We start from the raw sequence: 16,594 nt of genomic DNA, 5'->3' as shown, positions 1-16,594 counted from the left end.
GAACCAATTTCATGGGCTCCAGAAGGAATGGTGCACTCAGGCTCATCTGGAAGGGGTGAAGGAAGGCAGGGGAAGCAAGGAAACCTCTGTACATTTTTTGAGGGTCTAATTAGGCTCAAGAATGAGGCTTGGGAGTCCCTGGGTGGCTCAGTCAGTTAAACATCCTGACCCTTGATTTCAACTCAGGTCATGACATCACAGTTTGTGAGATAGAGCCTGTGTGGGGGCTCATACTGACACCATGGAGCCTGCTTGGGATTCTCTCTCCCTCTCTCTCTCTGCCTTTCTCCCACTTGTGCTCTCTCTTTCTGTCAAAATAAATAAACATTTAAAAAAAAATGAAGCCTGTTTCCAACCCCTCCCAAGAGTTCTTCCCCCATCATAACATGGCCAACAGGTCTTTTAAACCTTGACCTTGGTTTCTGGGTGGTCTGGACAGGTGGACTCCCCCACCACACCAACTGTGAGGTTCAGCTGGTCTACAGGCATCCTCCACCCCTTTTTCCCTTGCCTGCTTCCACCGTCCTTCCCAGGCTGGCCACGTGATGCAGATATTACCAATGGGAGAAGAGTCTGTGGAAGCTGGTGGTCTCCTGATGCACAGGCCTGGTCTTCACCGCCCCTCCCCATTTCCTGGTGTAAATTTGGGCTCAACAGTGAAGCAGTGACAGTCATCTTCCCAGCCTGGGGGCATCTGAGCTAACATCTCCATTAGACACAGGGCCTAGGGCCCACAATACTTTTAGGGGCCGTGACAATGTTTTAATTTCTTTTAAAGTCAGCAGGTAAAAATACAGCTTGGCTATATTCATCTTTATACCAATTAGTCACAAAGTATACTTTTGGTATTTTTTCCAATGGAGGAAGGAGCCCATGAAGGCAAAGCACCTAATACCCATGAAAGTGGGGACAGAGCCCAGGAAGGGGGGAGACCGTGGGAATCTCAGAAACACCAGGCCTGACACCATTTAGCCACAGAACCAACCCCAGCAGCCTCCTGCCTCCTTCTTTTATGTGAGACATAAACGCTCTTTGTTAAGCCTCCATCAATCAGGCTCCCGGTTACTCGCAGCTAAATTTATGCCTCCTGGGACATATTTCTTGTCAGACTGAAGTCCTTTTCTTTCTGCTGAGGATGCTGAACGTACAGAAGTCAGGCCAGTTTTCTCTCAAGCACTGCATCAGTTCAGGATTTACCTCGAGCAGAGAATTCTGGAGCTTCACATTTAAGGCTGCTTTCTCTTCTTCCAGCTGCTTGATTTCATTTTCTGATTTCTTCTTCACTTCCTCCAACTGTGCTTCTACTTCCTAAATGATGATTAGGAGAGTTATCCACACAAATCATGAATGCACGGGCAGGACATGTACCGACTCACACCCTGCCTTGTTCCCAAAGGGGTTCAAAGAAGCTTACAGAAAAGGTCACAGGATACAAAATCAATATACAGAAATGTGTTGCATTTCTGTACACTAATAGTGAAGCAGCAGAAGGAGAAATTAAGAAAACAATCCCATTTACAATTGTACCCCGAAAAATAAAATACTTAGGTGTAAATTTTACCAGCGAGATGAAACACCTGTACTCTGAAAACTATAAAACACTGATGAAAGAAACTGAGAATGACAGAAACAAATGGAAAGGTATTCCATGCTCATGAATTGGGAAAATAAATATTGCTATAATGTCAATATGACCCAAAGCAATCTACAGATTCAATACAATCTCCCTCAAAATACTGGCAGCATTTTACACAAAGCTAGAACAAAAAAATCCTAAAATTTGCATGGAACCATGAAAGACCACAAATAGCCAAAGTAATCTTGAAAAAGAAAACGAAAACTGGAGATATCACAATCCCTGATTTCAAGATATATTAGAAAGCTGTAGTAATCAAAGCAGTCTGTACTGGCACAAAACAGACACACAGATCAGTGGAACAGAACAGAGAGCCCAGAAAGAAACCAGGATTCTATGGCCAATTAATCCTTGACAAAGGAGGTAAGAAAGAGCAATGGGAAAAAGACCGTGTCTTTAACAAATGGTGTTGGAAAAACTGTACAGCTACATGCAAAAGATTGAAACTGAACCACTTTCTTACACCATACACAAAAATAAATTCAAAGTGGATTAAAAGCCTAAGTGTGAGACCTGAAACCATAAATATCCTGGAAGAGAATACAGGCAGTAATTTCTCTGACATTGACTGTAGCAACATCTTTCTATATATGTCTCCTAAGGCAAAGGGAACAAAAGCAAAATAAACTACTGGTATTAAATCAAAACAAAAAGCTACCTGAGCACCTGGGTGGCTCAGTGAGTTGAATGTCTGACTTCGGCTCAGGTCATGATGTCATTGTTTGTGAGTGTGAGCCCTGAGTGGGGCTCTGTGCTGACAGCTTGGAGCCTGGAGCCTGCTTCAGATTGTGTCTCCCTCTCTCTGTCCCTCCCCCACTCACGCTCTCTTTGTCTCTTTCTCAAAGATAAATATACAATAGAATAATTTAAGACAAAAACGAAAAGCTATTGCACAGCAAAGGAAACAGTCAACAAAACTAAAGGATAACCTGCTGAATGAGAGAAGACATTTGCAAGTGACATATCTAATAGTTAGTATCCAAAATATAAGAACATACAACTCAACACCAAAAACACCCCCAAATAATCTATTTAAAAATGGGAAGAATAGAGGTGCCTGGGTGGCTCAACTGGTTTGAGCATCTGACTTCAGCTCAGGTCATGATCTCACATTTGTGGGTTCAAGCCCCATGCTGGACTCTGTGCTGACAGCTCAGAGCCTGGGCCTGCTTTGGATTCTGTGTCTCCCTCTCTCTTTTCCCCTACTCTACTCATGCTCTGTCTCTCAAAAAATAAAATAAAATGTTAAAAAATTTTCTTTTTAAAGAAGAGTGGCACCTTGGTGGGTCATTTGGCTACGCATCTGACTTCAGCTCAAGTCATGATCTGATGGTGAGTGAGTTAAAGCCCCACATCAGGCTCTGTGCTGACAGCTCAGAGCCTGGAGCCTGCTTGGGATTCTGTGTCTCCCTCTCTCTTTATGCCCCTCCCCCACTTGTGCTTTCTCTCAAAAATAAATAAGCTTTTAAAAAGTAAGAAGACATGAACAAATATTTCTCAAAAGATGACATACAGATGACCAAGAAACACATGAATAGATACTCAACATCACTCATCATCAGAAAAATGCAAACCAAAACCACAATGAGATATCACCTCACACCTGTCAGAATGATTAAAATAAAAAACAAAGAAGCAACAAGTATTGGTGAGGATGTAGGGAAAAAAATGAACCCTTGTATACTGTTGGTGGGAATGCAAACTGGTGTGGGCACTGTGGAAAACAGTATGGAGGTGCATCAAAAAAATTAAAAATAGAATTGCTATATGATCTAGTAATTACACCTAGGTATTAAGCCAAAGAGTAAAAAAACACCAGTTCAAAGGAATACAAGCACTCCTATGTTTATTGCAACATTAATTAAAAGAGTCAAATTGCTGTACCTGGGTGGCTCAGTCAGTTAAGCACTTGACTCTTGGTTTAGGGTCAAGTCATGATCTCATGGTTTCATGGGTTTGAGCACCTCATTGGGCTCTACGCTGGCAGCATGGGGCCTGCTGGGGATTCTCTGTCTTCCTCTCTGTGCTTCTCTCCCACTCATCTCTGTGTCTCTCAAAAATAAATAAATAAACTTAAAAAATAGCCAAATTATGGAAGCTGCCCATGTGCTCATTAATAGATGAATGGATAAAGAAGATGTGACATATATATATAAAACTCAGCCATAAAAAAGAATGAAATCTTGCCATTTGCAGCAGCATTGATGGATCTAGAGAGAATAATGTTAAGTGAAATAAGTCAGACTGAGAAAGGCAAATATCATATGACTTCACTCATATGTGGAATTTAAGAAACGAAATGAATATACAAAGAAAAAAAGAGACAAACCAAAAACAGACTATTAACTGTATAGGACAAACTGATGGTTGGTTATCAGAGGAAAGATGGGTGGGGGGATGGGTAAAATAGGTGAAGGAGATTAAAAGTACAGTTATGATGAGCACTGAGTAAGGTATAGGATTGCTGAATTTCTATATTGTATCCTGAAACTAATATAATGCTGTTTGTTAACTATATTGGAATTAAATTCTTTTTAATAATTAATTTTTAAAAAGTTGCTGGGGGAGCGCCTGGGTGGCTCAGTCAGTTAAGCGTCTGACTTTGGCTCAGGTCATGATCTCACAGTTCATGGGTTTGAGCCCCGCGGCAGGCTCTGTGCTGACAGCTCAGAGCCTGGAGCCTGTCTTCAGATTCTGTGTCTCCCTCTCTCTCTGACCCTCCCCTGCTCATTCTGTCTCTCTCTCTCTAAAATACATAAAAACAGTAAAAAAATTTTTTTAATTAAAAAAAAATAAAATAAAAAGTTGCTGGGATGAGTAAGTCCAGAGTCAGCAGCATTTTATACAGACTATTACTTCACTCCTGGTACTTATTTACTCCTGTATCTCAGCTCAGCTTTTAATATTACTTAAAAGAAATAACTACAAAGTTATTAAATTCTACTTCAAGTTAAAAAAAAAAGAACCTTACGATAGTCATAAAATACTGTAAGAAAATAGAAATTAGAGATACATAAACAAGTCAAAAGGAAACAAATGTTAAGATCATACCCAAAATCTGACATATATTGGAGGGGGCATGGTAGACTCTAGGTTTAAGTTTTGCAGTGTTAAATGAGAAAAGGAAATGCTCATTAATGACACAACTCTCAGTGTTCCATAAGTCAAGAAGCCAACTACATTCTCAGATGTAGGGAAATATTAAAATCAGAACAAAATTTTCCTGTGGTCTTCTCAATAGCTTCGGTACTTTAGTCAGAATGATGAGGCTCATAGGGCTGCTTCCTCCACCGTTTCGCACGAGAGACTGACAGCCTCGCACAGAAGATCCAGGCAGAGGGACATTCTGGAGACCACGTGAGTGGCACAGCCTTTTAGCTCTGTGATCTTGAGCACATTTCCTAACTTCTCTGTGACTCACTGAGTTCCTTCCATGCCCAGCACAGTGCCAGCGGGTAAGGGGTTGATAAATAAGTAGTGAGGGACCCATAAATAAGAAGTACTACTCTTATTCTGATAGATGTGTAACATTTCCAACCTAGCTTATTTTGGGCGAGTAGAGGGAATATCTTGTTCCTCTTAGCTGGTCTTTAGAAGTAGAAAACATGTCATTCATTCAACAAATATTCATTGAAACCTACCATGTGCCACGCACTGTTCTCAGAGCTGGAGATAAAAACAGATGAAACATCTGGATGTCCCCTGCATAGGGCTCTACGTAATATTTTCTCTCTCTCTCTCTTTCCCTTTCCCCTCTTGTCTCTCTCTCTCTCTCTCTCTCTTCTCTCTCTCTCTTCCCCTCACACACACACACACACACACACACACGCACACACACACACACACACACACACACTCAAAAAGAAAGAAAAAAAACAGATGAAACGTTTACTCACCAGCAAAAAAGAGACAGGCATCGAAGTTAATAGGCACAACATAGTATACACCATGTGGGATGGTAACAAATGTCAAGGAGAAATAACAAAGCAGCAAATGGGGCTATGGAAGGTCAAGGGTTTGGGCTCAGTTCACATAGGTTGGCCAGAGAAGTCCTCAGGAGACACCTCTCTGAAGTAAAGCCATGTGTTAAGTGAGGAGGCTAACCAACGAGATGTCTTAGTGTGAGCCCTCCTGGACCTGCACAGACCCTGGCATGTTCTAAGGACAGACAGAAGGCCTCTGTAGCTGCAGGGGAGTGACTGAGGGGGAAAGGAGCAGGTGATGAGGTTAGAGGACATGGGGAAGCCTCATACGTGGCGGTAGAGACAGATGAGTAAGAGGAAGGCCAACCAACAGTTGGGAAGTGGAGTGACATGATTCAGCATTAACACGGTCACTTGGTTTCTGTCTTGAGGACAGACTGAAGTGGGGACAGGGGAGGTGGGGCAGCAGGGAGGACAGTGTGGAGGCTGCTACAGTAACCAAGGCAGGAGCTGAAAGGAGCTGGACTCTCTGGTCACGGGCAGAGAACCATGACGTTTTCACAGTGTATACCGCAAGGATCTGCTGATGAAAAGGGAAGAGTCACGGGCAACCACAGGGCTTCTAACCTGAGCAGTGGGAGGATGGTGCCATCATTAACACAGACAAAGAAGTAGGTTGATGGTCAATAGGAAGAGTTTCTTGGGGACCTGTTGAGTTTGAGACCTCTGTTAGATGTCTTGTGTGCAGGTGGACACGTGGGTCTGGACATCAGGGGAGAGTCCTGGATGGCAGGTATGCATTTGAGAGTCGTCAGCATATAGGTCATGTGTTTAGATGAAAAAAGCTAGAGAGAGAATAAAAAGGAAAAGTAGGAGAGATTCAAGAACTGAGCCCTGGGACACTCAAAAATTTCCCATGAAGTTGAGGTTATAGTATCAGAGTTATCTGGAGTGTAGTTCTTCTATGCTGTCAATTGATTACAGACCTTTATGGTCTCATTGAGAGATGGACATAGTGACGGCAGCTGACATTTACCAAGTGCAGGCCATTTGCTGGTCCTTTATGCAAATAATCACTTTGATCCTCATGAAAACCCTATCGACTGGGTACTAGTGTTAATGTTCATTATATAATGAAGATATGAAGCTGTAAGGGGTTAAATGACTTGCCCAAGGTCACGCAGCCAGTATGTGGAGAAGTCCAAGTTTGAGCTCAGGAAAAGCTGGCTGCTTGGCTACACTTCTTCCCTGCCATCCTAAAGGAAATGTGGCATGCAGTACAGACAAATGCCTGACTGGAAGGTCATCCTACCTTTGCTACAGCAAAGCTGAGGGAGGTCCTGCGGGCAGGCCCCAGATGCCCCCCAAAGCAGGTGAAGAAGCTGGAAGTCTAGTCTTCAGGAACTGGAAGAACTTCAGGAACTTTTTCTGTTTCCAAGGAGTGTCAGCGCTTGAGCTGACATATGGGAATGTGGAGAGGCAAAGGCTTGTGTGATGGGGGACGATCTGAGGTTAAATGCAAACCTATCATTCATTCATTCAACCAACCAAAATTAACTGAATACCTCTTATATGCCAAGTATTGAAGGGGCTAAGGATATAGTGACTGTGTGCTGGTAAATGTCTAACTGGTTTCCAATCAATCAATCAATCAATCACTTTGACTTGTATCATTTGTTAATTTCCACGGTGTAAGTACTCCCACTGTGGCCAATTTCAAGCTACTACCATGAGGTCACCGAACAGAGAGTTGGGAAAAGGTGTAACAATTGCCTCTAAGGGGTCAGCATGTTGGCTCTCACACACCACTGAAGGAGGCAGTGAACAGGGTGTCCCAGTGGGGGAAACAAGCCGCAAATAAGTGATTACAAAGAAGTGTAGTAACAGCCAAGCTAAGGTAGGTATAGGGAGTACCATGTACCAGACACTAGGCCAGGCAAGGGACAGCTTCTAGAAAGACCAATATTTAAACCAAGGCCAATAGGATCAGTAAAAACTAAGCAAAACGAGACAGGTGAATTTGAGAGTTGACAGGGGAGTGTTCCCCATCTAAAGAGAGCTATACATTAAGGCCAAGAAGAGAAAGGATTTGGCATGAATGAGGACCTAAAAGGCTGGAGGGCAGAATAAACAGGGGAGTGGTGTGGGATGAAGCAAGAGAGGCAAACAGGAGTCGGATGATGTAGGGTCTTAAAAATTGTTTTTGACTGTTTTTATTTATTTTTAGAGAGAGAGAGAGAGAGAGAGAGCATGAATAGGGGAGGGTCAGAGAGAGAGGGAGGCACAGAATCTGAAGACAGGCTCCAGGCTCTGAGCTAGCTGTCAGCACAGAGCCTGATGCAGGGCTCGAACCCACGAACAGTGAGATCATGACCTGAGCCAAAGTTGGACGCTTAACCGACTGAGCTACCCAGGCACCCCTGATGTAGGGTCTTAAAAGGCTATGTTAAGAAATCTAAACTACACTGTGAAGATGATAGGGGGCCTTTGGAGATTCTGAAACCAATGCTGAATTTTCAGAAGATTCCTCTGGAATGGAGACTGGGCCCAAGGAAGTGGGGGAGGGGGCACAGGGAGACCGGCAAGGAGATCATCGCATGGTCCGGCAAGAAATGGTGGGAGACTGGATCATTGTGCTACCACTGGGGACGGAAGGAAATGGAGATATTTCAGGGCCATCAGAGAAGTGGACAACACGGGCTTAATGACTGAATGTAATGTATGAAAGAGAAGTCATGTCTGACTCGGGCATCTAAAAAGATGCTGCTATTGATGACCTGGAGGACACACTTTACACTTTCTGTGGGGCCAAGTCCAGGTCAGGCCAGTGGCCCTGGAGTCAGTCACTTAGAAGAAAAGAGGAATGTGATTAGATTGTAAGGTCACACGAGGTGGACACTTAGCATGCATACAGTCTCTTCAGTGAATCTATGATCCCTCTTGCACAGCTTGTTGTTTGGAGAGTTCATTTGCCAAAAACGATATATAAAGTATCCTTTTGTCCCAAGAACCATCAGAAACAAAGCCACCCCCCCCAGCAAAGTTCTGATTTTTGTTTTTTCACTGCATTGATTAGCTTCTCAGTCAGTGAAGCTTTTGTTGAACAAAAGTTTTGTTTAACATGCTTCCTGGCACAGATGCTCACTGACTCTGTCAAAGCAGGTTCACTGCAACGACAGTGTAGACCCCTGTGAGAAAGACTCTGAGCAGAAAGCAATGGCTATTTCTAATTTCATGCAGCCCAACTTCCCAGGGTCCGTGTAATCAATCACAGCTTCAGCTGATGCCTTGACAAATGGACCTAAAGTGGAAAAAAAATGTCCCCGCAGATGGAAATAGCTGATTTCATTAATAACGTTTGGCATCAGTAAGTTTCATTTTAGGTGCTGAATAATGAGGCTTGCTGTCAGAAGGCGAACAGTTCTGGGGTGCCTCGAGGACGCGGATTGGAAGGAAGGCGTTCCCGTAGCCATCTCCCGCCAAAGTGACCCTGAGGACTTCAACAGGAAACTCTAACAGCCTCCCAGCTTAGCAAAGAGAAAAAACAACTACTAGGATATAAACATGAGGAAAAAGGAGACTAGTAGTTTCAAGTCTAAACATTTCAGCCTCCTATCCGTACCTGGAACAGGGTTCCATGAGCCATTAATGTACAGAATTCTCAGAGCACTTCCAGAAGCTCTGTTCTCACTGAACTCTCAGGCTACACAGGGAAAAGCTGTAGCACATCCATTTCACACGGAAGAAATCCCACGTGGTAGAAGCAGGACTCACACCCACCTTCTACTTCCTTGTCTAGATTGTCCACAATTACAGGCAATTTAAAAAAAGACACAGGAAGGAGACACTGTAATGGGAACAACAAATGAGCAACCACAGAAAATTACCAAACAGAGATTTCAATTGGTGTTTTAAAGGAAAACATGTTAACTGTTTTTCAAGAAGAAAAGTTATGAGTTGGAATGCATTTACAGTAAAGTTCATGGCGCAGGTGAAAGAGTAAGCCAGTACAAAACCAAAAATTCACTCTGGGCCACCATTAGTGATCACAGTGCCACCAATATTAATCAATATGTGGTGCATCTGGCCCCACGAAGGGTCACACTTCAGTGACAGGGCTGGAGCGGCACTAGTTCAAACCCTACCCTAAACCCATTCTAACAAAACTTAAAATGAGTTGGAAAAATGGTAAGTTTTATGTTATATGCATTTGACCACAATGAAAACAAAATGTCTGCCAAAGACATGGCTGATTCACAAGTGATTTAGCAGCTTGCCTTGCCAAAACAACATTTAGCACTCTTAAAAGGGTGACTTAAAAGGTCCATACTTTCAACAAGTTAACATTCTTATTTATTTACAGTTGAGAGAGAGAGAGAGAGAGAGAGAGTGTGTGTGTGTGTGTGTGTGTGTGTGTGTGTGTGTGTGAGTGAGTGGGGGAGGGACAGAGAGAGCCAGAGACCAGAGACAGAATCGGAAGCGGGCTCCAGGCTCTGAGCTGTCAGCACAGAGCCTGATGCACGGTTTGAACTCACGAGCCATGAGATCATGACCTGAGCAAAGTAGGAATTTAACTGACAGAGCCACCCAGGCGCCCCAACAAGTTAACATTCTATGTGTCCTGTATCCAATCAAAAATTACCAGTAGAAGCTACAGGGGCCAGAAATGTAAACGCTGGGGGGCGGCACACAGTCAGTAAGAGGGACACAAGGGCAAAAGCCAGCCCCCTCACCGTGCCAGCCCCGCTGCCCTGAGGAGTTGGGCCGGAAGGCAGGCAAGGCAGGTGCCTGCTCCATGTCTGTGTGAAGCCCCCAGAGCCTGGAAGGCGCCGCCATGTGTGACTGTGGGCCCCTTGGAGCTGTGACTTCATCCCACGCAGCCCCATCAGCCCTCTGTCTTGAGGCTCCATCTGGCCCAGGAACTTGTCTCTATTTGCATTCAATGTGCAGTTCATGCAACAACAGAGCAGGCCCACACTGCGCCCAGGGGAGTACCCTATCCTGCCCACTGGCACAGTGCTTTAAGGCATAGGTGCTAAATAAACATTTGTTCAAATATTACTCTATACCACATAGCACTATATTGTTTGACTATTTATTTAAATATAACCTGGCCTAAAGAACAGTGCATTGCTTAGTGCAAAACAGCTACTGGGCACTGACTAGATTGAGGGGTTGAGTCTCTGTGCCCACCAAGGTCACATTCTGGGGGACGGATCACCATCAAGCGAAGCAGTCACAGCGGCTCTCAAAGCCGTCTGGGACCGGCGTGTGAGTTCAGGGGCTGGGCAATGGGCTAGTTTGCAGGGGGAGGGCCCTCTCAGAGGGGATTCTCGGGGGGTCACCAGGAGGCCAAGGAGCATGGAGATGGGGAGGATCACTTCAGGGGAGGTGGACAGCAAGGGAGGGTGTGACACACAGGCCTGCGGGGCTCCCCAGGGTCAGGTGGAGTGAGAAGCGTGTGCCCTGGAAGCTATAAATCCCAACAGGGCTTGGCAGTGAATATGCTTAGCCATGGCTGGGACTCCTGGGGAAAAAACAGCAGCCCGGTGCAGGGGAGCTCAGCTGGGGTGACACACATGCTGGGAAGAGGGAGGAGACTTTGGTTTGGGGCACGAGCAAGTGGGAGAATGAGGCTAACAGGGAGTCAGGGGGACCATCTCTGTGGATTTGTGCACCCTTGCCCCAAGGTGTTTCCCTCATTTTCACAGTGGAAAGCAGACATCTACAAAGGCTTCCTTTATGAAAAGTTTCCCAGAGGTACATTTTCATTAGTGTTGAGTGAATATCCTCCTCTGTCTGTGGGGCCAGACATGATGGGGCATGTAGGCAGTTCTGGTTGTAGATGGATTTGGGTTGAAACGCCTGATCCATGCCCTGGGAAGCAAGAGGACATTCCCCCAACTCTGTCTAATTGGAGGTGATATGAAAAGTCAGCTTATTGCAGCGGTTCTGTGCCACTTGGGTTTTTCCATGCAAGTGGAGACGCTGGCCGTGGCCAACCTGAGCAAGAGGGAATGTGTTGGGAGGCAGGTGTTTGGGGCTCCCAGCTGGGGCCTGGATCCGAATGGCCCTGGATGGCTGCCTGAAGGGAAAACCCGTCATGAGACCCTTGGTCCTGTAGTCACTGGCAAGGGGTCCACTTCCCTGAGTGTCCAAGGGGGTATGGGAGGACCTCAAGGCTGCCCCAGGCTGATGTGGAGGAAAAAGAGACTGCCTTTGGGGTTTCCAGGTAGGCTGACCAACAGGCTATTCTTCCTCTGTAGCTATACTTTGATAATGGGAATGAGGGCAGAGGTCATTCTCAAGCAGGAAATTAGGGGTAGTAAGTAGGTAGGGGAACATGCATCTCACATCAGTGCAGCACACCAGCCCGCTGGAGGGCTGGCCCATCCATCCTGGGAAGGAATCCTGGTCAGGCTCCCTCTGGAGAATGGGAGGTGGTGTTGGGTGAATGAGATCTAGAATGAGGACACTCGTAAGACAGGGCATTTTTTTAAATGTTTATGTATTTATTTTGAGAGAGAGAGAAAGACAGCATGAGCAAGGCAGGGTAGAGAGAGAATGAGAGAGAGAAGCCCAAGCAGGCTCCACACTGCCAGCTGGGGCTGGATCTCACAAAGGGAAGATCGTGACCTGAGCCGAAACCAAGAGGTCGAATACTCAACCAACTAAGCCCCCGAGATGCCTGAGGACAGGGCCTTTTTGATTTAAGTTTTGAGCAAGTCCAACATCAATACCAACCATCCCAGTAAGCCCATCCCTACTGAGTTCCATCAGCATACACTAAATTTCCCAAATGCATTTAACACATAGAAACAGGAATTTCATGAGGACTCCCCACTTCCAATCAGAGTTTTAATCACTACAGGGTTTTTGTCCATCTTGAGGGATAAATTCAGCAAACAGCATGTTTTTAGTTGTCATGTGTCCTCATTGTTCCCTGCAGGGAAGAATGCCACAATGGTGTGACTTTCTACATAGTTTGTCCTCTGTTTCCCAGTTGTGTCTGGCCAGACTGAGCAGCTGTAGCTCTGGCCAGGCTTGAATGTGCTCCTTCTGGTTTGGGCACATGTCTAAGGCTGCACTTGCTAGCCACACTTCTGTAGACCCACCACTCGCTGACACACCAGATTTAAGAAGATCCAGAGTCTTATAACGTAACACCCAAAAAAATCCAGGAAATGATTAAGAATACTCAAGATACCAAGGACCAGGAAAATGTCATCTTTTACAAGTCAGACAATCCAAAGATGCCCAACACCAAAATGACATAGGTGTTGGGATTACCTGATGTATCTTAATGTAGCCATCATAAAAACACTTCAACTAGCAATCACAAACATGCTCGAAACAAAAGAACAATAATAAGTCTCAGCAAAGAAACAGAAGATACAAAGAATTATATTGAAAATTTAAAACTGAAAAAATAGCAGAAAGGAGAGGAATCTAGAGAAGAGTCATAAACTTGAAGACAGAACAATAGAAATTACTTCATTTGAAATACAAAGATAAAATGGTGGGAGGAAAAAAAGAACAGAACCTGTAAAAATGGAGCAAAAAAATCTAATATTTGTGTAAGTGGAATCCAAGAATGAGGAAACAAGAAGTGTGAATGAAAAAGTACTTCAAGAAAAAATGGATGATAATCTCCCAAATTTGGCAAAAGACGTAAATCTAAAGATTCAAGAATATGAGAAAAAACCCAAATAGGATAAACCCAAAGAAATCCACACCAAGACACATGTTCCAGACTAAATTGTGTCCTCTCCCATATTCACATGTTGCAGTCCTAAACCTTTGTGAAATTGTGGAGGTAGTACTTGAGCAGGTAATTAGCTTGAGATTATGTCACAAGGGTGGGACCTTTATAATGGAATTAGCTTCCTTATAAAAGACACCAGAGGGACACTTGAGTGGCTCAGTCAGTTGAGCATCTGACTTTGACTTAGGTCATGATCTCATGGTTCCTGAATTTGAGCCCCACATTGGGCTCTGTGCTGACAGCTCAGAGCCTGGAACCTGCTTTGGATTCTTTGTCTCCCTCTCTCTGCCCCTCCCCTGCTCACTCTGTCTCTCTCAAAAATAAAATACACATTAAAAATAAATAAATGATTATTTCAAATTATTTACTTAAAGTTCATATAAATCCTGAAACTCATGTCATCTCCCACTCTGGGAGGTGACCCCCAATCCAACCCAGCTCCTTTTCTATGCCCTTCTGGGTGGGTGTGTGCAGGGCCATCACCCCTTTGAAAATGTTGCTTGCAAGGCAAATGCTCCCAGGAAGCCATGCGTGTTGCTGATGAAGCTTTCCAGCTCATGGACATTGGCCTGCCCCTGACCCCATAGGTTGGCCTGTTCTTCTAAGGCTGGAGCACCTCCCTTTAGCCTGGAGAAGCTCAGCCGATTACTTCTCCAAGCTCAGGACCTGGGTCCCCTCTGGAACTTGCTCTCAGCCCCTCTGCATCTCATGCCCCAGTCCAGGGAGGCCTGGCTCTCTGGAAAAGTATTCTTTAAACTGTGTTCTTGTGACACCCAGTGACAAAGCAGATTTCTCGATCTTTGGTTTTCTTCTTCATGCATTGAGAGTAAATCTTATAGCTCAGACATTTTCTGAAGGATTTATTCCTTTCCCTCTTTATATTGAAAGCTTCTTTCATTAATTCAAACTTTCTGTCAAATGCTGTCAAAGATTTATCCATGCACTTCATTTCTCCAGCTCTAAGTCTATCTTGTTTAAGGCTTTTGCTCTTTCTGAAGACAACTCCCCAGAAGATGAAGGCTCCTCTGAATGACATGCCACCAGGATACCAGGCTGAAGTTGGTCCCAGGCCAGAGATCTGACCTAATGTGGGGACTGCACTCCAAGTGGTTTCAAGCACTGGTCAGGCCTCAGCACCGAGCTACAACTGAGTGACATTTGGGAGCCAGCCTCCAACAGAGAAAAGCACCTCTACCTTCACGGACAGTCTCTATGCTGGCTCCTCCACTGAAAGACAAAGGTCCTGGAGATTCATTTTCCCTGCACTAAGCTCTCAGTCAGCCAGACATGCAGGGGAATCTTTGGCCCTATGCTGAGTTGGCTGGAATTCCTGGTCTGTCAAGTGTCTGGAAGACTCATTCACCCTTCGCTGAGCTGGGGTGGCAGGGCTCCCAGTTGGTGAGGTGTCCAGGAGACTCCTTTGTCCTATGGTGAGTTGGGTCAGAGAGCTCCCACTTTGGAGGGTTTGCACTCAGCCAGTGGTCCAGGGGACTCATTTGTCCTGTGCTGAGTGGGTTTGGAGAATTCCTGGTTGGTCAGGTATCCATGGGCCTTATTTTCCCTGTGTTGAGCCAAATCAAAAGTCTCCCAGTCATGTGGGTAGACAGGGGCTCAGTGTCCTGAACTGAGCCAGGCTATAGGGCTCAGGGTAAGAAGGCTCCCAAACAGCAGTGTCTGTGAGACTCACTTGTCCTGTGATGAACAGGGACAGTGGGCTTGTAGTTGTCCCAGTGTCCTGGAGACTCATTTGCCTTCTACTGTTGGTAGGAGAGCTTCTGGTCCTCAGTGTGTTTGGGAAACTTGTTTGCATTATGCTGAGTTGGGTGAGATGGCTCCCAGTTGGAGGGCTCCCAGTCAATCAGATGTCTGGGGAATCCTTTGCCCCATTCCAAGTGGGGTCAGAGTACTCCTGGTCCAAGAGCACCCAGTCATCCTGCTGTCCTGGGGATTCCTTTGCCCTGCGCTAAGTTGATTCAGAGAAATCCCCATAGGTCGGGGGCAGAAAGGACTTGATCACCTTGTGCTGATTTGGGTCAGAAAGCTTGTAGTTGGCTAAGTGTCTGGAGGATTAGTTCACCCTGTGTTAATGAGGGTCAGTTGTCTCTTGGCCACAGGGCTCCTGGCTGGGCCAGCTGGAAGACACAATTGCTCTGTGCTCTCTTGAGTAGGAGGGTTCCCAATTGACCCAGTGTCCAGCCAACTTGTTTGCCCCATGCTGAGCTGGATCAGAGGGTTTGTGGTATGTGGGTCCTCAGTGACTACACTGTCCTGGAGACTGGTTAACCCTATGCTGAGTTGGTTCAGAGAATTCCATTGGCTGGGCATCCAGGAGCCTTGCTTGCCTTGTGCTGACCTGGATCAAAGGGCTTGCCATCAGCCAGGTGTTCAGGGGATTAGTTTGTCCTGTGCTAAACTAGGTTGGTGGGCTCCTGGTGAGCCCAGTGTCTGGGGGACTCCACTGCCCTGTGATAAGTTGGCTCAGAGGATTCTCCATTAGCCAGGGATCTGGAGGACTCATTTGCCTTGAGCTGACCTGGGTGAGAAAGCTTGTGGTCAGCTGGAGGTCTGGGGAATTAGTTCATCCTGTGATGCACTGACTTAGAAGGCTCCTCTCCCAGATGGCCTGGTGTTTGGTGGACTCTATTGCCCCGTGCTCTGTTAAGTTGGAGGGCTCCTGGTTGGCCCAGTGTTCAGGCAACTTGTTTGCCCCATGCTCAGCTGGGTCAGGGGCCTTTTGGTACAAGTATGCCCAGTGGGTCCACTGTCTGGAAACTCATTAGCCCTATTCAGAGTTGGTTCAGAAAATTCCCTATAACGAGGGTCCAGGACACTTCTTTGCTTTGTGTTGGTCTGGGTCAAAGGGCTTGCCATCAGCCCAGCCAGGTGTCCAGAGTATTTGTTTACCCTGTGCTGATCTGGGGTCAGAGGGTTCCAGGTCAGCCCAATGTCTTGGGGACTCCACTGCCTTGTGCTACATTGGTTCAGAGAATTATCTATTGGCCAAGGGACTGGGAGACTCCTTTGCCTTGTGCTGATCTGAATCAGAAAGCTAGTGGTTGGCTAAATGTCCAGGGGATAAGTTTACCCTTCAGTTAGTTGGTTTGGATGGCTCCTGGTTGGCCTGGTGTCTGGTGGACTCAATTGCCCTGTGCTGTGCTGGTTGGAGGGCTCCCGGTTGGCCCAGTGTCCAGGCAACTTGTTTGCCCCAAGCTGAACTGAGTCAGAGGGCTTTTGGTGTGAGGACGCACAGTGGGCCCACTGTCCTTGAGG

The 16,594-nt window shown here is 45.7% G+C and overlaps 1 protein-coding gene across 4 annotated transcripts in view; it reads right to left on the bottom strand.

The window, feature by feature from the left end:
• FAM184B (family with sequence similarity 184 member B) overlaps positions 1-16,594 on the bottom strand; it is a 146,782-nt gene that overhangs the window by 50,820 nt on the left and 79,368 nt on the right. For 3 of the 4 annotated variants that reach the window (XM_029948348.1, XM_029948338.1, XM_029948354.1), the window contains exon 6: positions 1,198-1,308. The exons of the other annotated variant lie outside the window; for it this stretch is intronic. In XM_029948348.1, the coding sequence (XP_029804208.1) occupies positions 1,198-1,308 (111 nt within the window). The remainder of the gene's footprint in view (positions 1-1,197; positions 1,309-16,594) is intronic. 4 annotated transcript variants of the gene reach the window in all.

Source organism: Suricata suricatta, chromosome 1, assembly GCF_006229205.1.
Source record: "Suricata suricatta isolate VVHF042 chromosome 1, meerkat_22Aug2017_6uvM2_HiC, whole genome shotgun sequence".
Taxonomy (NCBI): domain Eukaryota; kingdom Metazoa; phylum Chordata; class Mammalia; order Carnivora; family Herpestidae; genus Suricata; species Suricata suricatta.
This window is presented reverse-complemented; position numbering and strand designations above follow the sequence as displayed.